This window comes from Dipodomys spectabilis, unplaced genomic scaffold (genome assembly GCF_019054845.1).
Source record: "Dipodomys spectabilis isolate Male_0828 unplaced genomic scaffold, ASM1905484v1 ptg000136l, whole genome shotgun sequence".
Lineage (NCBI taxonomy): Eukaryota > Metazoa > Chordata > Mammalia > Rodentia > Heteromyidae > Dipodomys > Dipodomys spectabilis.
In genome coordinates this window covers 11,885,578-11,912,526 of record NW_024870813.1, presented here as the reverse complement: position 1 = coordinate 11,912,526, position 26,949 = coordinate 11,885,578, and the positions used below count along the sequence as shown (strand labels likewise).

Here is a 26,949-nt window from a genome sequence, read left to right as displayed (position 1 = left end):
GTGGCCTCTTCTACAAACTAGGTTACTGCTTTCTTAAGACTATAGGAGCTTTTTTCTTCATTTTTATATGACAAAATGTGTAAATGTAGGCTTTACAGCCTTGGAAAAAATATGTTCTTTACTACTTAGTCCTGTTTCCAAATTTTGCTCCAAAAACTACAGCAAAACTACAGCCCTCAAATGGCTGGGAATGTTGGCTAAAGTCCTGGCATGGCTTCCTGGCAATCATGAGACCCCAAGTTCAAACCCCAGGATGGTAAAACAAAAAGCCAACAGCTCAAGATAGGAAATTTGATATTGCTAAGACTAGACTGTTAACTAATAGTACTCTATGATCTCATCTGTGTTTGACAGGTCCTCAGTTCCATGGGTCTACAAAATCCCAAAGCAGGGGTGGACCAATCTCTAGAACGAAGCAGGGACTATAGGTCAAATGAGAAGAACCCATTAGGTTGCAGCAAACACAAGAGAAGACTTCATGAATCAGTGTTCAATCATCACATGATACAGAGTTTGTACTAGATCAACACACACCCACCTTCCTGAAGAGTTATTCTGATACAACTGATGGGAAAAACACAAGAGTATCCACCAAAGACTGCATGGGTACTGTTTCTGCCTCCAGTTATGTCTTCTTTCAGCATAAGTCAACCTCTTCCAATGGACAGTGAAGATTGTACCCAAAGATGTAACAATGAATAATTATGCCCAAATCACTACTCATGTTGTCTGTTAACAATAATCAGTTCGATTATTATAGGATCCCGAAAGGATTTATACACAAAAAGCAACAAATAATTGTTTGATAATATCACTGGCTTAAGAATAGCTGCTTAATTTCTGGAAAATTATACTCAGGTTTAAGTCAATGTAAGAGACAGTATTATGAACAGTTTGAGCTACTTATTGAACAAATGTCATTCCTAGAGCTTTCTCTCTAGATGTTCAGTATCAGAATGAAATGGAAGGGCTGAGTAAAGACAGCACTGGAATAAAGTAACATAACAAATTCTTACTTTTTGTTCCCTCAGAAAAGACAGGTCAATTTTTTTTTTTTTTGGGGGGGGGTCTGGTCGTGGGGCCTGAACTCTGTCCCTCAGCTCTTCAGCTCAAGGCTAGCACTCTACCACTTGAGCCACAGTGCCACTTCTGGCTTTTTTCTTTTTGCTTATGTGGTGCTGAGGAATCGAACCCAGGGCCTCAGGCATGCAAGGCAAGTGCTCTACCACTGAGCCACCTTCCCAGCCCCGAAGACAGGTCAATTTTATATAATGCCTGCTTGAGATCAGATTATGCTGATTTTCTTGGTACTTTTCTTCTAAAGCTAAGAAAGTTATTATTAAAAAGTAATTTGCAAATGACCAATGCAAAAAAGGCTGGCAGAGTGACTAAAATTACAGCAGAGTGCCTGCCTAGCAAGTAAAAGGCCTTGAGTTCAAATCCCAGGACTACTAAAATGTAATAAATATGATACTTTGCACATCTTGCTTTTTGAAAACCAAGATAGCCTTAAATATAACTGTGGGAGTTAGTCAAGTATGAACTTGTCCTCAGTGCAACAGTAGAGAATTTTGGCATTCTGATCTTTATCACAGACATTTTCTCAAAGGCACTCATGAATATAGCAATGGTTTCACTATGCCTTAAATTCACTTTAATTTCATTGAATATTAAACAATTATCACTTCAATTTTAGACTTTACTGTTAATTTTCAGAGTGAATAAATTCAAATAATCATAAGTTGAGGTAACTATTACAAATGTGTTCTAATGTTATCATAGGAAGACAGATGGTTCAAACAATCTGCATTAGATTTCATTTTAATACAATTAAAGAGTATTTTCAATGTGTAATCACAAACTAAAAATGTGTCATGTGCTTACCTTATATAAATTATGATGTTCATTAGCAAAAGGTTTTTTTTTTTTTTTGGGTCAGGTAATGGGGCCTGAACTCTGGGCCTGGGCGCTGTCCCTCAGGTCTTCAGCTCAAGGCTAACGCTCTACCACTTGAGCCACAGTGCCACTTCTGGCTTTTTTTTTTTCCCTGCTTATGTGGCGCGGAGGAATCGAACCCAGGGCCTAATGCATACAAGGCAAGCGCTCTACCGCTGAGCCACCTTCCCAGCCCAGCAAAAGGTTTTTTATATATTAGTCTACAAATCAATTTAAAGTTGAAAAGTCCTTAAAAAATGCCCTATATAGGGCTGGGAAGATGACTTAGTGGTAGAATGCTTACCTAGCATGAGGCCTTGGGTTCAATTCCTTAGTAGCACATAAACAGAAAATGCTGGAAGTGGCACTGTGGCTCAAGTGGTAGAACACTAGCCTTGAGCACACAGAGTTCTTAAGCCCTGAGTTGAAGCCCCAGGACTGGTGCCCAAAAAACAAAACAAAAGCTAGTCTCTACTGTTCTAATGAGTCAGTACTATGACTGCACTGTAAGAAAAAGTTTGATATAGATAGATAGATGGATGGATGGATAGATAGATAGATAGATATATCAGATTATATCTCTTAAGAAGTCGTTTAGCCCAATTCCCTTACATGTATACTAATTTTACAGATGTAGAAAGCAGCTCAACCAGCTGAGTGATCTGCCTAAGGACACTTGAGACAGTGCTACATTTCTTTATGCCACTGAAACTGGACTGCTGTGGTGCTGACTAGTTAGTTTTGTCATCTATCAACTGAATCATTTAAAAAACCACCAGAACTCAATATTTTACTTGTTTATTAGTTATATATGTCTTACAAAAATGTTAAAGGCAATCTGAACACCTGTTTCCCCTGTAGTAAAAGGGTAGAGTAGAGCACCTGTTCTAATGGAAGTGCACATCACTGAAAGCAATACAGAGTTCCCTGGGCAGAAGGCCCAGGAAGCAAGTGCTGTGAGGAAGGATATTTCCTCCCATCTATCAATATACTCCTTCATGAGGACCTCATAGTGGGTCAAACTAATCCTAAGAAATACTAAAATCAGGTTCTGCTTGGTTTAGTTTTGAATCTTGGCAGGAAAGACAATTTCAAAGGTTTGCCTTTAAATCTTGACCGGACCTTGCCTATCATACCAATGAATACCTAAGGATCTTTAAAGAGAAAAAATTCCATTACTTCTTTTCTTTCTTGACAGTCGTTTTTTTCCTTCCTCCTTTGGAAGGTTTGCAGTATTTTGCTTCCATCTGAGCCAGAAAACTGTCCATTTCCTTTTGCCGATCCTTTTGTCTGCTCTGTTTGAGAAGTTAAAACACAGCTTTCAAAAGTTAATACTAGGCACCAACATGGAAAGTTCTTTATCGTTACCAGGGATGAGGGCATAGGAATAGTAGATGAGGAATGACTGCTAAGGTATTAGGTTTCTTTTGGAGTGGTGAAATGTTCTTGCATTAGAGTGGTAATGACTGTTCAATTTTGCAAATGCAATACAAGCCACTGAATTTTAACTCTCAAAAACCCCCAAATAGGTTTTAATAGGTTACTTAAAATAAAATACCACAAAGTAAATAAGCAACTGTAAAGAGAACATAAGAAAACTTAAAATTTTACCTGAATGAGTGCTTTCAAATTATCTACTCCTTCTTCAAGCCCCAATTCTCTTCTGCTCTTTTCTGCTTCTTTAGCCTCTTCTTCAGCCTGAGATAGAATTTCATGAGATTCTCCACAGCAACCAGGAAATACTTAAAATATTCCTCTCCCTCCATCAAATCTTTAAGACCCTTTCAATTTTAGGACTACGCAAATGTCATTCATTAGAAGACCGCAAACATTGCTAAGAGGAAGCAGTAGATTCTGATTCTAATCAACATATCATATAGGGTCTAACTTTTTTTTTTTGCCAGGCTGGCCTTAAACCATGATCTTCCTATCTGCTCCTCCCAAGTAGCTAAGCTGACAAGCATGAGCCATCAGAAATGTTTCTTTTTCATGATGGTATTTGGGCTTGAATGCAGTGCCTCTGAGTAAAACACTGCTCAGGGTAACACTGACCAAAAAGCATTATACTCAATTACAGAATTGTCACTTCTTTATATAATTACTTAATTCATAATAAATGAGAAAAAATTGGGGGCTAGAATGTAGCTCAGGAGCAAAGCACTTGCCTTGGAGGTGCAATGTCCTGGGTTCAATCCCCAGTACCAAAATAGAAAAGACAAAAAAAAAATTAATTGCTCAAGCTTTCTTGCCCACTTATGGCTAGTGTTCTACCACATAAGCCACACATCTTCAGTCCAGCATTTTGCTGGTTAATTGGAAATAGAGTGTCACACTGTGGGTTTGGCTTTGAACTGTAATCCCCCAGGTCTCAAACTCTTCAATACCTAGGATAACAGGCATGAGCCAATGGGGCTCAGCTTAACTTTCTCTACCTGTTTTTGAAGCTACAATTACCAAATTTTCCAAAATACTGTAAGAATACTTAAGGACAGCAACTATGGCATTAAGTGGTCCTAAGCCCTGATGAATTTTATAAAAAAAGAATGAACCAGGAGTTAGTGGCTCATGCTTATAATCCTACCTACTCAGGAGTCTTGAGTTCTGAGCACTGAGGTTCAAAGCCAGCTCAGGCAGTAAGTCTGTGAGACTCATCTCCAATGAACCACCAAAAGGCAGGAAGTGGAGTTGTGGCTCGTACCAGCTTTGATCAAAAAGCTCAAGGACAATGCCCAGGTCCAGGACTCAAGCCCTAGGACTGGTACAGACACTAGAACTGGTACAGACACACAAAAAAGAATGCTTTGTTTTTGTTTTTTTTGGGGGGAAATCAGTCATGGGACTTGAACTCTAGGCTTGAGCGCTGTCCCTCAGCTCTTCAGCTCAAGGCTATCACTCTATCACTTGAGCCACAGTACCACTTCTGGTTTTCTGGTGGTTAATTAGAAATAAGTGTCTCATGGACTTTCCTGCCTGGGCTGGCTTTAAACTGTGATTCTCAGATCTCAGCCTCCTGAGTAGCAAGATTACAGGCATGACCACTTGTCCCTGGCTAAGGATGCTATTGATACTGGATATTATAACAAATTATGATCATGTTATCCCAAAAGAGACTTTTAATATTCAAATCTACAAAACTTCAGAATCCCTCCTCCCAAGTTTGCTCAACAGGATCTTAAAAACTACCTTTTCACCAGGTGCTGGTGGTTCACACTTATAATGCTACTCAGAAGGCTGAGATCTGAAAATCACAGTTCAAAGCCAGCCTATGGAAGCAAAGTCCGTAAGATTCTTTGTTTTTTTTGTTTTTTTGTCGGTCATGGGGCCTGAACTCTGGGCCTGAGCACTGTCCCTCAGCTCTTCAGTTCAAGGCTAGCGCCCTACCACTTGAGCCAAAGCGCCACTTCCAGCTTTTTCTGCTTATGTGGTGCTGAGGAATCGAACCCAGGGCCTCATGCATGCAAGGCAAGCGCTCTACCACTGAGTCACCTTCCCAGCCCCAGTCCGTAAGATTCTTATCTCCAATTAACCACCAGAAAACCAGAAGTGGGGCTGTGGCTCAAAGTGGTTGAGTATTAGCCTTGAGCAAAGGAACTCGAGTTACAGTGCCCAGGCCCTTGACCTATCTTCACACCACAGGACGTTTCTGATGCTGTAAAGCCTTTACTGTATACAGCTGTGTTCAGTTTTCCCAGCGAAAACATGTGAGCCTGAACTTAAGCGGAAAAAGCCCATGAAACAAAATGATGATGTCAGTAAGACATTGCCTTATTGCCCTCACCAGATAACCTGACCCTCTAACACAGACCCTTTAGTTTTCACCCAGAACAAAAAAGTCAGCTATTCTCTGCATACCACCTTGTACCTAAAGCTGCAGATCTTTCCTGACCCAGTTGGGAATAACAAAGGGTAAGCACCTCTTCAAAACACAATCCTCCTCGGGTGCCGGCGGCTCATGCCTGTAATCCTAGCTACCCAGGAGGCTGAGATCTGAGGATTGTGGTTCAAAGCCAGCCTGGGCAGGAAAGTCCGTGAGACTCTGATCTCCAATAAACCACTAGAAAACTGGAAGTGGCGCTGTGGCTCAAGTGGTAGAGCGTTTGCCTTGAGCTGAAGAGCTGAGGGACAATGCCCAAGCCCAGAGTTCAAGCCCCATGACGGACCAAAAAAAAAAAAAATCACAATCCTCAAAACTATGTATGTATGTGTATATATATGTGGGTGTGAGTCCAACTCAAGAATCAAAGGCCCAAGAATCTGCACTGTTACTCATGACTATAATCCTAGCTACTTGAGAGGCTTGAGATTGAAAAGGTGTTTCAGGTCAGTCTAAGCATAAAAAGTCCACAAAGTCTCCATTTCATCAGAAGTTGAGCTTGTTGGTTCATGCCTGTCATCCTTGCTACAATAGTAAGACCATACAGCAGGCAGATTTTCACTACAAGCACACACCTGAATAGGAAATTAAAACCATATCTCATCTGCCAAACAAGGATAAGGCCCTGAGATCAAGGAAAATAAGTTTTTTTTTAAAACATAAATGTACACATTTATAGAGTAAGAGAAGGGAATATGGAGATTAAGTTCAGGGCCTAGCACAAGCTAAGCAAGCAATCCATTACTGAGCTACTCCTCCTACTCCCCAGATCTTAACTTTTTTTTTTTTTTTGAGATAAGAGTATACTATGTGGACCAGGCTGACCTCAAACTTGAAATCCTCCTGCTTTAATCTACCCAGTGCTTAAACTTTAAGTGTACATCACCTGTTAACAAGACACAATCTTTACCTGTCTGTCAGCTAAGTCAAGACCACTGTTTCTACTATATACCTGGACTCCATAATTCATCACTTAAGAAATGCTTCCACAGGGCTGGGAAGGTGGCTCAGTGGTAGAACGCTTGCCTTGCATGCATAAGGCCCTGGGTTCAATTCCTCAGCACCACATAAGCAGAAAAAGCCAGAAGTGGCACTGTGGCTCAGGTGGTAGAGTGCTAGCCTTGAGCTGAAGAGCTGAGGGACAGCGCCCAGGCCCAGAGTTCAGGCCCCACGAACAGAAAAAAAAAAAAAAAAAAGCTTCAACAAAGACACAAGAGCTTCAACAAAGATACAAGAACTAGCCAACATGACATTATTTCACTGCCTGGGCGCTGTCCCTCAGCTCTTCAGCTCAAGGCTAGCACTCTACCACTTAAGCCACAGCGCCACTTCCGGCTTTTTTCTTTTTGCTTATGTGGTGCTGAGGAATCGAACCCAGGGCCTATGCATGCAAGGCAAGCGCTCTACCACTGAGCCACCTTCCCAGCCCCCCCAGTTCATATTTCAATGGTCGTTTATTTCCACAATCCCAAATACCTTCAGAACTTTTGGAAACAGTGTGTAAATTATCTATAGTATTCAATTGCTTACCCTCCTCTTCCTGGCATTCATCTTTTGTTTTGATTCTTTGACAAAGGCTTTATAGGAGGGGACCTCTCTGGCATCGATAGCTTGTTGAATGATGTTTCTTATCCTGGATTCTTCTGTGTACTGCACGCAAAGCACAGACTCCATGATCTGGTCCATGTCACCCTTGAAGTCCAGATAGGCCTGTTTAATATCAGCCAGCTCTTCTTCGGAACCTTTGTAAGTCTTCTCGAACGCCTGAATGTCCTCTAGAGATATCTAATAAGGAAAATTACTATAACTTCAAGAAATATATTAGAAATAAAAGCTATATTTGCTGAGTAATACGAACAATCACAAGGAAGTCTCCAAAGTCCTCTACCTTTTTAAAGAGCAACCTCCAATACGCCTCCCAGTCGCGGTCCTGATTGAGCCCGGCAGAGTCCTCGTCCACTGCTCCCTGCTCATCGTACACGGCTCTCTGCTCCTTGTCGCTGAGAACGGCGTAGACTCTCCCCAAGATCTGCATGGAAAGAGCGTCGGAGAGTCACCCTCGTACATTCTCTCAAACGGCGCCCGGAGAGATTAATTGCTGGGAAACAGCTGCTCGAGGCCAACGAAGCTCCCCGGGCGCGGCGGCGAGCGTCTGGAAGACCGGAGGGCGCCCGGCGGCCGGCCGGGAGCCGGCCCTCGCACCTGGAAACGGCGGGTGGCGTCCTCCTTGCGGCTCTCTTCCACCCGGTCGGGATGCACCTGCAGGGAGACCTTGTGGTAGCCACGTCGGATCTCGCCGTCCGAAGCCTCACGCCGCACGCCCAGCACCCGGTAAAGGTCGGCGGTTCCGAACACTTGTTCGCACAGCTCTAGCAGCCCCATACTGGGGAGGGGCTGCGTCCGCAAAGCCCGCAAATTGCAGCTGCACTAACCCGTTCCACACCACTCCCGTTTTCCCGCTCAAAAAGCCTAAGGCGCCTGCGTCACAAGAGGCGCGGAAGGGGAGGAGCCACGCCCACATAGCAGTGCTTTGCGACTGCCGCAAAACTGGCGTGCCCTGGGCCCGCTGGGAAACCAGGCCTGGAGAATGCTAGCCTGGGACCGGATCTATAGGGCGAGAACGTTCTTCTGCTGGATTGCACATAGCTGATCCCGCGCGTTTTTAACTCAGTAGGTAAGTATGGCGTGCTCGGTCTTTCCCGCGAAATTCCAGCTCAAGCTTACTAGTGCTTTGATGCATGAATTATCCCCATATTATCCCCACATGATATAACCGCTTGTTTTTTTAGATTAGATCCTCAACACAGTACAAATGTAGACCCAAGTAATTTTGGAACCTACAAGTCAGGACTACTGAAGAAACATTTCCTAAACCCCTGCAGGGGCGGAGGGGGAAACATCAATCTTGGGGCCTGAACTCTGAGTACAGGACCTGTCCCTGAGGTTTTGTGCTTAAGGTTAAAGCTCTACCACTTAAACCACACCCCCACTTTCCACTTTTTGGTAATTGGAGATCAGTCTCACAAACTTGCCTGCCCAGACTAGCTTTAAACCGCAATCCTCAAATCTCAGCATCCTGAGTAGCTACGATTACACATAAGAGCTACCTTTTAGGGCTGGGAAGGAGTGCTTGCCTTGCATGCCTGAGGCCCTGGGTTCGATTTCTCAGCACTACATAAGCAAAAAGGGAAAAAAAAAAAAAAAAGCCAGAAGTGGCGCTGTGGCTCAAGTGGTAGAGCGCTAGCCTTGAGCTGAAGAGCTGAGGGACAGTGCCCAGGCCTAGAGTTCAGGCCCCACGACAGACCCCCCCAAAAAAAGAAAAGAGCTACCTTTTAGTGCTTGTGAAGTTCATAACTGGGTTTGAGTGTATTGGATTCTGAGATGATAGCAGGTGGGCTGCAGCAATTATCTAACACAAGAGAAGCTTGGGCCTGGAGATCGAAAGCCAAGACTTAAAGCTAGAGAATAATTTGTAAACCAAGATAAACCCATGAAATATGTGCATAAAGATATTATAAAAAGGATAAACCAGAAGACAAAGTAAACACCTATGTTGGCAGAAACTCAGGAGCTCAAAATAACCCAATCTCAGATCAGTTATATTCACTGCTCAGAACTTTCCAAAATCATTGTTATCTGCTAAAAAGTTTCTGCAATGCCTCAACCATGGCAGCATTTAGAATTGTAGATATTTCTCTTTCTGGGATGCCAGATAAAACTCAGCTAAAGTGAGCTCCTCTATATCAGTCCTGGTTGCAAAGGCTCCAAAGCAAGTGAATGAAAAACAACAGCCCTTTGAAGAGCCTCAATAACCTTAGACTTTGAGACGGATAGTAACTGCAAGCAGGACAGACTTGGAATACTGATAAGGCTTTAGAACTCCTTCTATAAGTTTTCTATAGCTTAGTTTTACACCAGAATTTGAACTTTCTAGTCTAGAGTATGCACAAAGCCATTTAATTCAAGCTTATGGGTGTAGAATACTAGTTTGGTGATACTTTGTTTTTGCACAACTAGTCATTTATAGAACCAAACTCATGATATCCAAACATAATTCTATCACTTATTTTCTAAGTGGACTTAAAAAGCCCATCTTTGTTCCTTTTTCCTACATATAGGCAACATGTATGTTGGAAAGGACTTTCCAGATAGGCAAACTGGAGTCTGAATCCTGTATTGCTGGGCAAGTTACCACGTGAGTTCCATCTCCCTCATCTGTAAATTAAAGATAATCCTTCCTCCTTTTATAATTCATAATCCTCATGAGTAATATTGCTTGTAGAGCCCAAGATTTATGTAGGAGCTTTAGCTTCACTCCACTTTATTTTTACTTCTTTATTAAATATATATTAATTGTACAAAGATAATTTGTTGTACTGTTTCCATACTTAAATCTTCATTCTTAAAAACTAGGCTATTAGAGCCCCCAAACCAATTTTCATTATCTTTGTAAAGGTATAATTATGTGCCAAGGAAACAATATAACCTCCCATTACAAAAAGAGGCAGGGTATCTGTGTTGGTTCTTGTGGGATGACCATGAGTGACTCAAGAAATATTTAAGGAGGCCAAGAACACTGGCTGGGAGCTTTGAAGTGAAAAAGACTTGGAAGGCAACAAATTGTAAGGTTACCTGTGGACCCAAAAGTCCACAAATACATTTTTTTCCAAGATAAAAGCAGAAAAACCTACTTAGTATCCACATAGAGCTCTTATGTCAAACAAGAACAAATCTCTGCCTAGCCCTTGTTCAAATTAGGCCAGAAAAGGATGAGTGGCTTTTATTGACCTCTAAACCTAATAAAACCAAGAGCTCTATACACAAGTACTTTAGAAGTCTTTGACCTTGTAATCACTATGTTCACTGAAGTCAGCTTATTTCTGTTTCTGGAGCCTCAGCTTCTGTTTTCTGAGAAGCTAAGAGGACTTCACCCGCTCGTTTCCTTCGCAGTCTCTCAGCATTTGTAATCATCATAGGATGCAGAGGGAAAAAACCAGAAAGACCTGGAAGCAACAGGATATTTATTTATTGTAATACAGTATATGTCAGTGTTTTCCTGGGCACTCTGCCTATCAGGTCTGACTCCTGACCCAGAGCATAGGTCTAAAACATGCCCTTCCTCCCCCATTTGCTACAAGAAGCCAGAAGAGGGCTACTTCCTAAAGCTGTTGTCTTCCTAAAGCTGTCCCTTGGGGGCGACATAGGCATCCAAGACACAACATTCTCATTTTTAGCATAAAATCCAGTCATCCAGTCCTATGAAGGAGTCCACAAAGGGATTCTCCAGATTGGTATGGTGGTAAGCTCCCACTCCAATCCTAGGCAGCCTAGAGGGAATGAGAATCATTGCACATGCTCATCGAGGAGCTGACTTCAGTATAAAAATCTCTCTCTTTTTTTTTTGGTCCAGTCGTGGGGCCTGAACTCTGGGCCTGGGTGCTGTCCCTCAGATCTTCAGCTCAAGGCTAGCGCTCTACCACTTGAGCCACAGCGCCACTTCCGGCTTTTTTCTTTTTGCTTATGTGGTGCTGAGGAATCGAACCCAGGGCTTCAGGCATGCAAGGCAAGCACTCTACCACTGAGCCACCTTCCCAGCCCTAAAAAAAATCTCTTAATGTAAAAACAGAGATGAGTTACCGAGAAGTTTCTCCATAGGTTTAGAGAGGTGAGCCCCACAGCCGATCCAATGCCGAATCCTGTCCAGATTGAGAGCAACGAGCTTTTCTCCATGGCTATTGGGCAGCGGGTCATAGGAGCCCAACTGCTCCACGAAACGCCCGTCCCGGGGACATTTGTTGTGAGCAGCAACAATGCGGTAAAAGGGCCGGTTGGTGCAGCCGCCGAGAGCAAGGCGGATGGTGAGGTGGCCCCCGCGGTAGTTCTTGCAGAGAAGAGTGGCTAGAGAGAAGTAATTCATGGGCACAGGAAAACGTAAGGCACAGAATGGGCAAAATAGGGTTCTTTCCTTCCCCCACCGAGCTGTCGTTCTGTGCAATCTATTCTAGTTCGCCCGGCCTGGGCGTCGCCTTGGCTGGGGAGTTCCCTTGGGCCCCGAGCCCGCCCGCTCAGGCCGGCCTTAAACCTGAGGAGAGGGCCGAAGCGAGGCCCTGCGACTGACCAAGTTCGGGGAGACCCTCTTAGTCCCCGGACGCCCTAACCCTTCTCCCACCCCGGGACTCACTGAGGCGGACCATGGTGTGGCGAGGGGGGGCGGCGGGCAGTCGACGTGCCCGGCGCCACACTGCTCCCCAAAATCTGCTCCACCACCTCGCAAGAACCCAGGTTCCGGCAGCGACGGCCTCCTTGCCCCGCCTCTTTCGCTCTTCGCTCCTGTATTTCCCACAATGCTACTCGATGCCGCGCACGTAAATTGCTGCGCAAGCGCAGTTTCCACTGGCGGCCAAGTGGGTGGGGCTTCCTGTGCGGTTTGGGTTGCCCGAGCCCGTAGTGCCCTGCGACCCCGCCGTCCTGCACGCATTCCAGGAGGGGGCGCTCCCGGGCACCACTCGCTTGGGACGCAGGCTCAGTGCTGGGTCTCCCGAAGCTCTGGTCGTGCGGACTCGAAGAGAAACCGAGGCCGTCACTGCCCCTTACAGGAGGGCTGGAAAGGCGAAGCTGGTTCTCGAGAAGCCGTTAATTCCCTTTTTAGTTTTGGCTGTGCTGGGATCCAAGAGCGCAGGATGGGACGCGATTTGTCACACTAGGACTCTAGAACACTGCTGCAGTAGCTCCGAGTTTTGCTTCTCTTGTAGGGTAATGGTGTCTTCGCAGAGCTCTTGTGGTCTAGATCCATGAAGACCCTTGTTGGTTAAGAGGAAGCACCACTAACCCTCAGCACTGACCTCTCTGTTCAGCATTTCTGTTCACCTCTGGTTCCAAAAGGCCTGGCCAGTCATCTAGGCCCACCTTTTAAGAATGCCTACTTTAGCCCGCGCCGGTGCGTCACTCATGTGATCCTAGCCACTCAGGAGGCTGACATCTGAGGATTGCAGAAAAGTCACCATGAGACTCTTCTCTCCAATAAACTACTCAAAAAAGTTGGAAATGGCGCTGTGGTTCAAGTGGTAGAACACTACCCTTGAGCACAAAGAGGCTGGGGCAGTGCCCAGGCCCTGAGTTCAAGCCCCAAGTCAGGCAAAAAAAAAAAAAAAAAGAATGCCTACTTAGTATACAGTACAGACGAATCTGGTAGGACTTAGCAGCTGACTTCATCTGGGAATCACCTAACATACATATTCACATCAGAAACTCAAATAGCAACACCATATATAGCTTTTTTGCATTTATATATTGTAGGGAACTCTGAAGTTGAGCTGTAAAACCTAGGAAAGGTTTGAGAGGTCAGAACACTGCCTCAACAGCACTCAGAACCCTGAGAGCTGGCCATGGAAGGGTTAAAACAGACAGCTCCAGAGAGGGTTAGAAAGTGGATTAAGCGGGGCTGGGAAGGTGGCTCCGTGGTAGAGCGCTTGCCTTGCACGCATGAGGCCCTGGGTTCGATTCCTCAGCACCACATAAGCAAAAAGAAAAAAGCCGGAAGTGGTGCTGTGGCTCAACTGGTAGAGTGCTAGCCTTGAGCTGAAGAGCTGAGGAACAGTGCCCAGGCCCAGAGTTCAGGCCCCACGACCGAACCCCCCCCAAGAAAAAACAACAAATTGGATTAAGCCCCCCCTCACCTCCCTCCCCATTCCTTGGGCTGGCAGCTGCCAGGGATCTTGACAACCTTGGGCTAAATATTTGGACACTGTGTCTGGACTTTCCCTAGGCTGCAATCTCTTGTCTCAGAAGTATAAGGGAATCAATGTCTCTCACAAACTGCTTTAGCTCTGATAGTAACATTAATATAAATGCTTTATGTTTTGCCTATGTCCATATGATTACCTTCCCTGTGTAAACTCAAATTAATATGATTGTTTGTGGGGACTCAGGGTACAAGTGCCAGAGAGCCTTGGGACCCCTAGACACCGCTGATGTTTATCTATTATCTCTGCCTTTTCTAATTTTCTTCAGCTCAGTACCCTGTAGTGACAATATAAATATCTATATAAATAATTGCATGTTAGTTGTTACATAAGTATAGAAGTATGTATAATGTATGTATGTAGTGTATACCTTAACTCCAGACCACACTGATGAATTCTGAATCTCCTGTTTACGTTTTATTGTAATCCAGTTTAGTGTTTAATAAAACCTCCAATAACAGCCACTGGAGATGAATATGGTTTGTTTGTTGTGAACGTTCTGTGCCTTCCAGCTTCAGGCTTTATATAGTGAAACTTTCTGGGAAGAAAAGGAGTTGAGTCCCAGACAAAAAGTCATCACTTGTAAGGACGTCAGAAAGATGGATTTCCAAAGCCAACCATTTCCTGTACAGTGTGGATTTCTGCAAGCAGAACCTCATCTTTCAGTTTCAGCTAAATCAACAAAGGAGGAAAGAACAAGTCAATGCCATTTTTGATACACATATATAGGTTTGTGGAGGGGGGGTAGTATGTGCGTGGGTGTGTACATGTGCATGCTAGTCCTGGGGTTTGAGCTTTAGGCTTGAGTGCTGTCCCTGACCCCATCCTCCACCCCTCTAAAAAAAGGGGGGAGGGGGGAGTCAAGGAGCTTGATCTAAGGGCCTAGGTACTGTCCTCCTGAGCTTTTTTGTTCAAGACTACCATACTACCACTTTGAACCACAGCGCCACCTCTGGTTTTCTGGTGGTTAATTGGAGAGAAGAGTCTCAGACTTTCCTGCCCCGGCTGGCTTTGAACCTCAATTCTCAGATCTCAGCCTCCTGAGAAGCTAGGATTACAGGTGTGAGCCACCAGCACCGATTGCTCAAGGCTGCTGGGCTACTACTTGAGCTACAGCTCCATTTCTTTCTTTTTTTTCTTTTTTTGCTGGTTAATTGAAGATACGAGTCTCATGGACTCTCCTGCCTTGTCTGGCTTCAAACTGTGATCCTCAGCTCTCAGCATCCTGAGTCATTAGGATTACAGGTGTGAGCTACCTTCACCAATGTTGAAGACCCCTCATTTATGGGCCACAGCTCAAGAACAAATTTGGGGTAGGATGGGCTTTTCTTGTATTTTCTATTAGAACATTGTGATGGCTATGTGCATATTTTTACTTTGAAAATGTATCTAGTACTATGAACTTGCATTATTTTGGCATGTTTATTTGAAGTTTATTTTACAAGTGTTCACACTATCACTTCTAAATAAATTTTAAAAATTGAGCAGCATCTCTCTGCGAATGAGTACATCCATTTGGTGATTAAAAGAAAGAACTCAGATATGAGAGCCTGTGGCTCAACCTATAATCCTAACTACTCAGGAGGCTGAGATATGAGGATCATGGTTCAATGTCAGTCCTGGCAGGAAAGTTTGTGAGGCTCTTATCTCCAATTAACCACCAGAAAACTGGAGGTGGAGCTGTGGCTCAAAGTGGTAGAGTTGTAGCCTTGAGCATTAAAAAACTCAGGGGCAATACCCAGACCTTGAGTTCAAGCCCCATGGAAAAAAGGAAAGAAAGAAAAAGAAGGAAGGAAAGAAAGACAAAGGAATGAAAGAAAAGAGAAAAAAGAAGGAAGGAGAGAAAGAAAAGAGGAAGGAAGGAAGGAAGAAAAAGAGAGAGAGAGAGAAAGAAGGGGGAGGAATGGATGGATCAGACACAAGAATCATGGGGGACTAATCCTAGCTATTCAGGAGGCTGAGATCTGAGGATCAAGGTTTAAAACCAGCCTGGGCAGGAAAGTCCAGGAGACTCTTATCTCCAATAAACTACTCAAAAAAAAAAAAAAAAAAAGCCGGAAGTGGCTTTGTGGCTCAAGTGGTAGAGCCCTAGCCTTAAGCAAAAAGAAACTCAGGGACAGTGCCCAAGCCCAGAGTTCAGAACCCAGATGAGGGATAAAAATGCTTGATACAGGGGGGCGGGGCGGGGCGGGGGGCGAGCGCAGAGGGACAAAAATCATGCGGACTCAACCGACATCAACGACTACTCAACGGCGGCGGCGGCGGGGAGGCCGGCCGCTGGCTGGGAGAGAGTGGGGCCGGCGGAGCCGGATTACCCTTGATGGCCCTGTGGACAATGGATCACTACCAAGTGTGCTTTCTAGGCTGTGAGAAGTGGGGAAAAAGGGTGAAAATGACCAGCTTCCAAGCTGATCCATCAGGAGAGGACAGAACCGCAGGAGCGCAGCCTTTCATTGTGTTCCAGGCCTCCAGTGCTCGCTAAGTACAAACACCCACATCTCTCCACATATGTTACAGTCCCAGAAAATGATGACAAGGACTGTGAATCACGGCAAAAACAGGGGGTGAGGAGAGGAGTAAGTGGCTAAATGAATGTAGTCTGGAGATGGGTCTGATATTTCGGAATTAAATCGTGAAAGGGGTCCAAAAAAAAAAAAAATGCTTGATACAATTGATAGAGAAAAAGTGGTTGGGTCTCTGATGCTAGCACTAGCTAGAGTACCAACCTTCAACTTTTCATTAGATTAGGGGGGAAAAGGCAATTTTATTAAACTTCTGTGTTTCAAGTCAAATTACTTGCAATTCATAACTGACTAGATCAGGAGTAATTCATGAGTCAAATCTAACCCACTACCTATTTGTTGTAAATAAAATTTTAATGGAACATGTCCATTCATTTAATATCATCTATGTCTGAAGCTACTTTTACACTTATAAGATTAGTAGTTGCAACAGAGACTGTTTGGCCCAGGAACTCTAAAATATTTCCTATTTTGTCCTTTATACAAAAAGTCTGTTGAGGGCTGGGAAGGTGGCTCAGTGGTAGAGCGCTTGCCTTGCATGCCTGAGGCCCTGGGTTCAATTCCTCAGCACCACATAAGCAGAAAAAAAAAGCCAGAAGTGGCACTGTGGCTCAAGTGGTAGAGTGCTAGCCTTGAGCTGAAGAGCTGAGGGACAGCACCCAGGCCCAGAGTTCAGGCCTTATGACCGGACCCAAAAAAAAAAAGTCTGTTGACTCCCTGGACTAGAACAACTCCATTTTGCACGTGGGATATGAAGCCCAGCATTAATACAATAAGTGAATGGCAATTCCAGAACCACTGTTCATTCAGGTCAATTTACTACCTGGTTGGCTGTGTTCTCTCTAAGGATAAAGAAAGGTCACTCATGGCAATATCAATGTTATTACACACTCAGTAGCCATGTGAAATTCTCAAAAGCTCCAAATTAAGCCAACACTTTTCCCAGTATGGTGCAGGCATGTGACAAAAGCATCTGTCTCATACCTTTAACGTGTACTTGTAGGCCTGCTCAGCTTCCAGTTGCCGTCCATTCTGAAAAAGAAGTACAACAGCTGGTGGTGATGACACATAAACATTACAACACCACTGGAAGTACATAGCCTCAAGTGTTTTTACCTAGTACAGCGGGTAATGCTTTCGTAGTTAAGATCCTCTGAATTCAAAGTAGAAGCAGGAAAATAAAAGAGGAAAAACCCAGGCCTGGGAATGTGGCTTAATGGTAGAGTGCTTGCCTAGCATGCATGAAGCCCTGGCTTCCATTACTCAGTACCACAGAACCAGAAAAATCCGCAAGTGGTGCAGTGGCTCAAGTGGTAAGAGTGCTAGCCTTGAGCAAAAAAAGAGCTCAGAGACAGTGCCCAGGCCCTGAGTTCAAGCTCCAGGACTGGCAAAAAAAAAAGGAAAAGACAATGTGTATGTGTATATGTGTGTGTGTGTGTGTGTGTGTGTGTGTGTGTATGTGTGTGTTTATTTATTTATATTTATATTTTAATCCCTCCTTCACAGGGCACCAGTGGCTCATATCTATAATCCTAGCTATTCAGGAGGCTAAGATCTGAGAAATCAAGGTTCAAAGCCAGCCCAGGCATCCAAATCTGGGACACCTAGAATTATCTAGAGGAAAAAAGCCAAAAGTGGTGGCATGGCTTAAGTGGTAGGGAACCAGCTATGAGCAAAGGCCTAGAGTTCAAGCCCCCAATATTCATTCACTGTCTGTCTGTCTGTCTGTCTCTCATACACACACACACACACACACACACACACACACACACACACACACACACACAAATAATCCATTTTAGAAAACTTCAGAACAATTTGGCCTCTCTTTTAAAAATAAAAAAGGAAAAAAATAAATAAAAGCACAATGAATCATTTCTTCCTCTTGGACTGAAGCAATTTCATCAATAATAGTAAATATGGTACTTAATTGATTCATATTGTTTTCATGATGATGCCTTAAGTGTGTTATATCGCTCACTTTTAATCCTTAAGACATAGGAAATAATTATTTTATATCATTCCAGGATAAAAGAGAAACCTAAACACAGGATAAATGGCTTGCTAGGGTTATTAAAGTACAAAGAGGAAGATCCAGTTTCAAAACAATGAAGTCTGGCTCCAGAGTCCAAGTTTTTACCTAGCACATTTTATCCTACCTATATGTGTTGGAAAGAGAAAATAACAGGATGCTTCCACCATGAAGATCTGGATATAAGATGAGGCCACTAAGTACTTTTGCTGATATTATTCCTCACATGAAACACTCCTCCACGCCAGACACTTGTGGCTCACTCCTGTAATCTTACCTATTCAGGAGGCTGAGATCTGAGGATCAAGGTTCAAAGCCAGCCTGGGCAAGAAAGTCGGTAAGACTCTTATCTCCAATTAATCACCAGAAAAATCCCAAAAGTGGTGCTATGGCTCAAAATGGTAGAGCACTATTCTTAAGCAAAAGAGCTCAGGGACAATGGTCAGGCCCCAAATTCAAGCCCCATGACCAACAAAAATAAATAATAAATACGCAAGGAGCTAAAGGAGATGGCATAAATTCACTATTATACTCCATAGTTTATACATTAGCATATACACAGCTAATTGGGAAAGCTTAAAGTATGTAAATATAAAAATACAGAATACCTGTACTGTAAGAATGAGTATCTAGTCCAATTTCCTGATCAGTTCTAGTCCATATGAAATTTGCTATATCATAAAACTTTCATACTCCAAACTTTTACTTCCGACAATATTTACATTTAGAAATATCCCTCCCTGGAGATCACTGAATTGCTAGGGATATTTTCCGTCATACCTTCTCTTCCAGCTTTATTGCCTTTGTTTCCTTTCTGCCATACAGGTAGAGGCACAAATAATGTGAGCATCCAGAATAGGTAAATTAATATTGAAAAATAGGAGATGGTTGTTTTTTGTTTTGTTGCATTTTGGTTTTTTGCTTTCGTGAATATTCTTGCAGTGAACATTCTTGGACATAAGTTCATGTTTTCACCCTTAGGAACATATCTAGACTGGCATTTTGCTGAATGGTACACTGCTCTTGACTACCAACAGGAATTCCTCACCAATATTAGTAAATCATACTTAAACTTTTTATTTAAAACATTAACTTAATGTGTATTTTAAGGGGTTTCATTGTGATATTTTCGTTCTAGATGAAGGAGTTCAATAAGAATAAATGGTTCAGAGACTCACAGAGCATTCTTTTTGCTAATTCTTCACTGGGTTTTCATTCTGACACAATATTACTCCCATTTTTAGAGCATCATTTCTAGCAAAAACACATCTGAATATATGGCTTCTCAGCATATTCCAAGTGAGAATACCCAGGATTAAGTCTTTCTTTTGGTTTCAAATGGCCAGATCTAGAGCTCATAAAGTTTCATTTATACTGTGTATGTTATTATGCATTATTGATATGCATTACTAGATGTCTCACTTAGTTGGTCTTTCATCTGTGTCCCCTAAAAAGATTATGTAAGGGTGATAAGTGGATGCTAAATCCAAAATGTTAGGTGATACGACAAAACTAACAGGACTTAAGAAACAAAGAACTCCCACTCATCTGGTCGAACCACTACTAAATATCCCCATGCTGCTGATCACATGTATGGTGTATATGTGTACACCGTTATATGTTATAGACTGTGAGAGACAATTTGCTCCAGGAATGTTAGATTGAACTTGTGACTTTAAATGAGCATCATTATTCCACAATACTGGGAAATTATGTAATCACTTAATCACAATTAAAAAAAAAAAAAAACAAAAAAAAAGAACCTCGGGGAAGGTAGGGAGGGAAGTGATGGTAGGGGGAAAACAATGGAGGGGGTAACAATGCTCAATAGGAAGTGTACTCATTACCTTGCTCATGTAACTGTAACCCTCTGTATAGTATCTTTACAATAAAAAATTTAAAAAAAAAGAGAGTTCTCACAGCTGGACCTGGTGGTTCATGCTTGTAATCCTAGCTCCTCAGGAGGCTAAGATCTGAATGAGGATCACAGTTCAAAGTCATGCCAGGCAAGAAAGTCCATCAGACTCTTATCTCCAATAAACTACTCAGAAAAAAACTGGAAGTGGCACTGTGGCTCAAGTAGTAAAGCACCAGCTTGGAGCCCAAAGAGGCTCAGGGACAGCATTCAGACCCTGAGTTCAAGCCCCAGGACCAGCAAAAAAAAAAAAAAGAGTACTCACTTTTAGGCAGACCAGAGCCAGATATGCCCATACTTCAGCATTGTAGTTGTTTAATGCATTGGCTTCAGAAAGAGCATCCTCAGCCTCTGTGAGCTCCTCCAGCTTGAAAGAAAAAGGAGACATGAATTGTAATGCACAGTGGTTTTCACTTAAGCCAGCTAGCTGAATCCACTATATCCAAGTAGCAGATGTTTATGGCCTATGCCAATAATCTTCAACTTTTTCTATTTCTAGCATCAGAACTTTGTTTAAACAAAATCTTCTATGGTGGTACATTAAAAGCAGAACCACTCTGCTTAAAAAGCCAGGGAGGAGAATCTGGAACCCTGTTTCTTAGACCCTCCATCTATGAATCTCTCTTCTTCCTTCACAGTGGCCCCATGAGGAAATTTGTAGGTGTCAGAGTTGGAAATCTACGTCAGATGTGCTGCCGCATTTGGTGGTTTGTCCAGATACAGTGGGCTGCCAGATATGTTTTTAAGGATTTTTTTATGTCTATCAAAATACTGTTCTCTAGGAAAACTTTCTTTCCCCTACCATCAATTATTAATAGCCAAATCCTGAGCTGTCAATGACATACTCATGGTCTCCAGGGTGCTCCCCTAACTCTGGGAACTTGGAGATCGTCACTGTTCTCCTTTCTAAAAGGCCATCTAAGGAAAGACTAAGGTTCTCTCCTTCCCCAATAAAGTGACTTCTTTGTTTTGTTTCAAAAGGGGAAAATGATGAGTTTCTAAGCTTAAAATAAGACACAAACTAGCCTTTTGGTCGGGCATATACTCTGTGTCACACTTTAAATTTCTCTAAGACACTGATTCTTTATTCAGTCTGCCTACATGTGCTAAGATTTATGCCTTGCTATGGCTGGGCACCAGTGGCTCACACCCATAATTCTAGAGGATGAGATCTGAGGATTGAGGTTCTAAGCCAGACCTGGCAGGAATGTCCATGAGACCCTTAGCTCCAATTAACTACAAAAAGCCAAAAGTGGAGCTGTGGCTTGAGTACAAAATCTCAGAGCAACAAGGTCCAGAGTTCAAAGTCCATGACCAGCACGCATGTGCATACACATACAAACACACACACAGAAATTTATGCATTGCTAGTGTGTTAAGGTGCTAAAAATAAAAAGATAAATATAGCCAGGTGCTAGTGGTTTATACCTGTAATCCTAGCTACTCAGGAGGCTCAGATCTGAGGATCATGATTCAAAGCCAGCCTGCGTGGGAAAATCCCCATAGGATTCCTATCTCCAACTAACCACTCAAAAGGGAAGTGGCGCTGTGGCTGAAGTGGTAGAGCACTAACCTTGAGCACAAAGAGGCTCTGGGACAGCACCCAGGACCTGAAGAATAGGGAAAGATTACTAGGACATAAGAGGAGCAGCTCTGTTTTTTTTTTCTATCTCTGTTAAAACTACCATTTATCAAATTCAAATATTATCAACAATGAAAATGTATTATTACCTTTATGGTTTTAAAAAAGCCAGCAATGAGGAAGAGGAGATATCATCTTTTTCTTATAGAAAAGATCATAAAAGAGTTGATATAAAAAAAATGGGGAGCTGGGAATGTGGCTTAGTGGTAGAGTGCTTCTTAGCATGCATGAAGCCCTGGGTTCACTTACTCAGTACCACATGAACAGAAAAAGCCAGAAATAGTGCTGTGGCTCAAGTGGGGAGAGTGCTAGCCTTGAACAAGGAAAGCTTGTTGCCAGTGCCCAGACCCTGAGTTCAAGCCCCAGGACTGGCAAAAACAAAGTGTGTGTATATATGCCAGTCCTGGGAATTGAACTCAGGGCCGGAGCATTATCCCTGAGCTTTTATGCTAAAAGCTAGCATTATACCACTTCCAGGTTTGGGTGGTTAATTGGAGATAAAGAGTTTCATGGACTTTCCTGCCCAGGCTTGCTTTGAACCACAATCCTCAGATCTCAGCTTCCTGAGTAGAAGGATTATGGGTATGAACTACCAGAACCCAGCTACATGAAATATTTTTGATATTAGCTTCCTGGTTCAATTTTTGGTATAATGTGTTAAGAATATTTTATTTTTCTAGTTCAGATTGCTCTTCAGTTCATGAAGGATAAAAAGTAACTTTTCATCCATTAGAGCAGACTGATCTTTCACCTGCATCACAAACTCTGCATGTGCCTGGAAGATGAAGAGACCGAGGTCTTTGGTGTGCATAGACCCAGTATCAAGGCCTCATTATCTTACCCGGTAACAGGCAATTCCCACTCCTAGCCAGGTAAGGCATGAAGGTGATCTCTTACAGGCTTGCATGTAGGTTTTCTTGGCTTTTTCATACTGTCAAAAGAAAGTACTGTAAGAGGCAACTTAAAAGATGCTTTTGCAGAGCATGTGAATGAACTGAAAGCTAGATACTTGACCCTTTCTCCAACCGGCATCTCTGCTCTTGGATCTGAGATATTCCCTGCTACAGGCACTTTATAACTACCTAGGGCCCAGGAAGAACAGTATTCACCAATAACCATCTTGCAATGAAAGACATAAGCTGCTCCCCAAACAGGCAAGTATATCTCATCATCTTGAAGAAAATAACCAAAAACTACACACTACACAGGACCAAAGACTAAGCTAATGGTCCACCAGGACATACCAGTGATTTGGAACTATTTGAACAATATGTACCTTTTTCACGCTTGACCTCATCTTAATTTAACCAATGTCTGTACCCATGAAGATGGCCCAAAGATGTACTCAGTGCTGTCTTCCCGCAGCTGCTATGGAATCATTCTTCTTCTTCTTCTTTTTGGTTGTTGGTCATAGGGCTTGAACTCTGGGCCTGGGTGCTGTCCCTAAGCTCTTCAGCTCAGGGCGAGCACTTTACCACTTGAACCACAGCACCACTTCCAGTTTTCTGGTAGTTAATTGGAGATAAGAATCTCATGGAGTTTCCTGCCCCAGCTGGCTTTGAACCATGATCCTCAGATCTCAGCCTCTTGAGCAGCTAGGATTACAAGCATAAGTCACCAGCACCTGGCTTCATTCTTCTTTCTTTGTCCTCCACGTCTCTTTACATTTGGTATTTGAAGGCAAATACCAAATACCAAAAGTTCCACCTAATATGGAACTTTTAGACTTTGGGTCTGGGGTCTAAAACCCATTACCATTAAGAAACTGTTCTAGAAACTTCAAGCACTGTATTAGAAGGATAATCATGAGGCTTCTGGATAGTTTTTGTACCAGGGCAATTTAAGTTGAGTAACTCTTGCACTGATTTTCATGTCTACTTTAAGGGAGGTATTAAAAGACTAGCGAGAGGAGATAAACTGGTCAAATAAAAGGTCAGACTTTTACCTGGAAGCAGTTCCTAAAGATTTATGGTCTGGCCGGGCGCTGGTGGCTCACGCCTGTAATCCTAGCTACTCAGGAGGCTGAGATCTGAGGATCGCGGTTCAAAGCCAGCCTGGGCAAGAGAGACAGTGAGACTCCTATCTCCAATAAACCACCAGAAAACCGGAAGTGGCGCTGTAGCTCAAGTGATAGAGCGCTCGCCTTGAGCTGAAGAGCTGAGGGACAGCGCCCAGGCCCAGAGTTCAAGCCCCATGACTGACAAAAAAAAAAAAAAAAGATTTATGGTCTGGAGAGTTGAGGTAAGGAGTTACATAGAAAGGCTTCAGCAACCACAGTTGCTGAACCACAGAGTTCAAGCCCTATGACCAACAACAGAAAAAGAAGAAGAGGAGGAGGAGGAAGAGAAGGAGAAGGCGGAGGAGGAGAGAAAGAAGAAAGAAGAAAGATTCCATAGCAGCTGTGGGAAGACAGCACTGAGTACATCTTTGGCCATCTTCAGGGGTACAGACATTGGTTAAGTTAAGATGGGGTCCAGCATGAAAAGTGTACACATTGTTAAAATAGTTCCAAATCGCTGGCATGACCTGGTGGACCATTAGCTTAGTCGTTGGCCCTGGAAGCTTAGCAGGTAGTGTGTAGCATTTGGGTTTTTTCTTCAAGATAAGATAGATATTACCATTTTTCATTGAAAAGTGACACCATGTAGTGACACACTGAATCCTGGACTAGGGGAGGACTTGACATAGCCTCATCATTCTATGAGGCTATTCCTTTATTATTAAAAGAAAATCTTAGGGCTGGGAAGTTGGCTCAGTGGTAGAGAGCTTGCCTTGCATATGTGAGGCCCTGGGTTTGATTCCTCAGCACCACATAAGCAGAAAACAGCCGGAAGTGGCGCTGTGGCTCAAGTGGTAGGGCGCTAGCCTTGAGCTGAAGAGCTGAGGGACAGTGCCCAGGCCCAGAGTTCAGGCCCCACAACCGACCAAAAAGAAAAAAGAAAATCTTAGAGGATCTACATTTATTCTGATTAAAATACACGTGCAAGAAGTGGCGCTGTGGCTCAAGTGGTAGAGCGCTTGCCTTGAGCTGAAGAGCTGAGGGACAGCGCCCAGGCCCAGATTTCAAGCCCCACATCTGACCAAAAAAAATACATGTGCATGAAAAATACCATGGTAAACCCTTGGTACAATGAATATACCCTAAAAATATGAATAATAGGGTAAAACAAGCTCTGTTGGTGGGCAGCATTCAGTGAGGTGGGGGGACTGAATGGAGAGGATGAATGAGGGTAAATATATTCAAAGTACTTTATATGCACAGATGAAAATTGTTGAAACTGTCTTAAGAAAGGGGGCAGAGAGGGCTGGGAAGGTGGCTCAGTGGTAGAGTGCTTGCCTTGCATGTATGAGGCCCTGGGTTCAATTCCTCAGCACTACATACGCAGAAAAAGCTGGAAGTAGCACTGTAGTTCAAAGTGGTAGAGCGCTATCCTTGAGCTGAAGGACAGCGACCAGGCCCAGAGTTCAGGCCCCACCACCGACAAAAAAAAAAAAGAAAGAAAAAAAGAAAAGAAAGGGGGCAGAGATAAGAGAGATTGATAAAGGGGGTGAGGTTGATGGAAAGTATGCATAGAAAAGCCACAATGAAACGCCTTTGTGCAACTGTTTGCTAATAAAAAAATCTCTCCAAAAAAGCTTTAGAGAGCCGGGCGCCGGTGGCTCATGCCTGTAATCCTAGCTACTCAGGAGGCTGAGATCTGAGGATTGCGATTCAAAGCCAGCCCGGCCAAGAAAGTCCGTGAAACTCTTATCTCCAATAAACCACCAGAAAACCGGAAGTGGTGCTGTTGCTCAAGTGGTAGAGCCCTAGTACAGACCACATTTTAAAACCCTTAGAGATGGGCTGGGAAGGTGGCTCAGTGGTAGAGCGCTTGCCTTGCATGCATGAGGCCCTGGGTTCGATTCCTCAGCACCACATAAGCAGAAAAAGCCAGAAGTGGCGCTGTGGCTCAAGTGGTTGAGGGCTCACTTTGAGCTCACTTTGAAAAATAAAAAAAAAAAAAAAAAAAAAAAAACCCTTAGAGAACAAACAAGCATTATGCTTGTAGTTGGCTGTGTAGGGACTATACCAGGAGGATCATTTGAACCCAGGAGTTTCAGGACATATCCTAGTTGTTATATGGTATGTCTTCTCTCTTTTCTCTCTCTCCTCTCCCTCCCTCCTTTTTTTATAGAGGATTGATATGGTGTCACTACCTTTGCTTCAAACTGATTCTGCTCTCTACCTCCCAAGCAGCTGGGATTATATATGGTACTCACCATGTCTGGCTTTTTTTTTTTTCCTGTTTGTGTAGCTTAAACTCAAGGCCTGGTCGTTGTCCCTGAGCTCTTCTTGCTCAAAGCTAGCATTCTACTTTGAGCCACAGCTCCACTTCTGGTTTTCTGGTGGTTAATTGGAGATAAGTGTCTCATGGACTTTCCTGTCCCAGCTGGCTTTGAACCAAGATCCTTAGATCTCAGCCTCCTGAGTAGCTAGGATTACAAGCATGAGCCACCAGCACCTGGATGGTTTGTTTGTTTTGAGGAAGACTCTCCTATGTTGTCCAGGTTTATCTCAAATTTCTGGGATCATGTAGTCCTCCTACCTAAGCCTGTGGCATGCTGGGAGAACATGTGTGCTGCCACAAGACCCAAGAGCTGGTGGCTCATACCTGTAATCCTACTCAGGAGACTGAGATCTGAGGATTGTGGTCCTAAGCTAGCCTAGGCATGAAACTCTGTGACTCTACTCAGAAAAGCTGGAAATGGTACTGTGGCTCAAGTGGTAGAGCACAACAGAGAACTCGCCTTGAGCAAAAGAAGCTCAGGAACAGCACTCTGGCTCAGAGGTAGGAAGGGGGAAGGCAAAAAACCCAAGGCTCATTTCTTATATCTCCAGTGTAAGAGATAGGCTTATAGCTTACCCTCAGCAAATAGCCTAAGAACTGATCAGCTAGTGACAGCATGGGAAAATGCAGCTTATATTAATATCAGAAATTTCTCTTTGTGAGTCTTCCAATTCCATTATGTGGAATAATTGTTATTTACCTTAAATAAAGAAAGGATTGACTGCTCTGAGCAGGGGCAAAGGAATAAAGTGAAAGCAAAATCAGAGTTGAAAGGCTTTATCAGAATGTTAGCAAACACTGTCATGGGTGTGGGGCCCATGATAGTTCATTCCACTATTGATTTTGGATATATTTGAAATTTTCCATAAGAAAAAGTTGGCTTTTTTCTCACCTCCTAAAATACACCAGTTGTCAAGTCAGAGGGAACTGTGGCCTGGGTGAGCTCAGCTAGACCAATG

General features: G+C 43.3%; 4 protein-coding genes across 19 annotated transcripts in view; 1 reads left to right on the top strand and 3 right to left on the bottom strand.

Moving 5' to 3' along the window:
- The window catches only part of Fam149b1 (family with sequence similarity 149 member B1), a 33,903-nt gene extending 33,112 nt beyond the window's left edge, over window positions 1–791 (top strand). For 6 of the 10 annotated variants that reach the window (XM_042690211.1, XM_042690213.1, XM_042690215.1 and 3 more), the window contains one exon: window positions 355–791. In XM_042690211.1, the coding sequence (XP_042546145.1) occupies window positions 355–522 (168 nt within the window). In that variant the 3' untranslated portion in view covers window positions 523–791. The remainder of the gene's footprint in view (window positions 1–354) is intronic. The other 4 variants (XM_042690216.1, XM_042690214.1, XM_042690209.1 and 1 more) reach the window with 1 other exon arrangement.
- Window positions 792–2,717: 1,926 nt separating this feature from the next.
- Window positions 2,718–8,531, bottom strand: Dnajc9 (DnaJ heat shock protein family (Hsp40) member C9). The gene is made up of 5 exons (XM_042690200.1): window positions 8,012–8,531; window positions 7,698–7,838; window positions 7,340–7,594; window positions 3,547–3,633; window positions 2,718–3,230 (listed from the first exon to the last, which is right to left on the bottom strand). The coding sequence occupies exons 1-5, from the start codon at window positions 8,189–8,191 to the stop codon at window positions 3,111–3,113; spliced, it is 783 nt and encodes a 260-aa protein (XP_042546134.1). The 5' UTR covers window positions 8,192–8,531; the 3' UTR covers window positions 2,718–3,110.
- A 1,901-nt stretch (window positions 8,532–10,432) lies between these two features.
- Mrps16 (mitochondrial ribosomal protein S16) lies at window positions 10,433–12,116 on the bottom strand. The gene is made up of 3 exons (XM_042690201.1): window positions 11,991–12,116; window positions 11,447–11,707; window positions 10,433–10,812 (listed from the first exon to the last, which is right to left on the bottom strand). Exons 1-3 carry the CDS (start codon window positions 12,001–12,003, stop codon window positions 10,679–10,681), a joined length of 408 nt encoding a protein of 135 aa, XP_042546135.1. The 5' UTR covers window positions 12,004–12,116; the 3' UTR covers window positions 10,433–10,678.
- A 1,806-nt stretch (window positions 12,117–13,922) lies between these two features.
- The window catches only part of Cfap70 (cilia and flagella associated protein 70), a 77,711-nt gene continuing 64,684 nt past the window's right edge, over window positions 13,923–26,949 (bottom strand). For 6 of the 7 annotated variants that reach the window (XM_042690191.1, XM_042690193.1, XM_042690198.1 and 3 more), the window contains 4 exons: window positions 22,504–22,593; window positions 20,286–20,387; window positions 17,058–17,105; window positions 13,923–14,223 (listed from right to left, as the gene is read on the bottom strand). In XM_042690191.1, the coding sequence (XP_042546125.1) occupies window positions 14,143–14,223; window positions 17,058–17,105; window positions 20,286–20,387; window positions 22,504–22,593 (321 nt within the window). In that variant the 3' untranslated portion in view covers window positions 13,923–14,142. The remainder of the gene's footprint in view (window positions 14,224–17,057; window positions 17,106–20,285; window positions 20,388–22,503; window positions 22,594–26,949) is intronic. The other variant, XM_042690194.1, reaches the window with a different exon arrangement.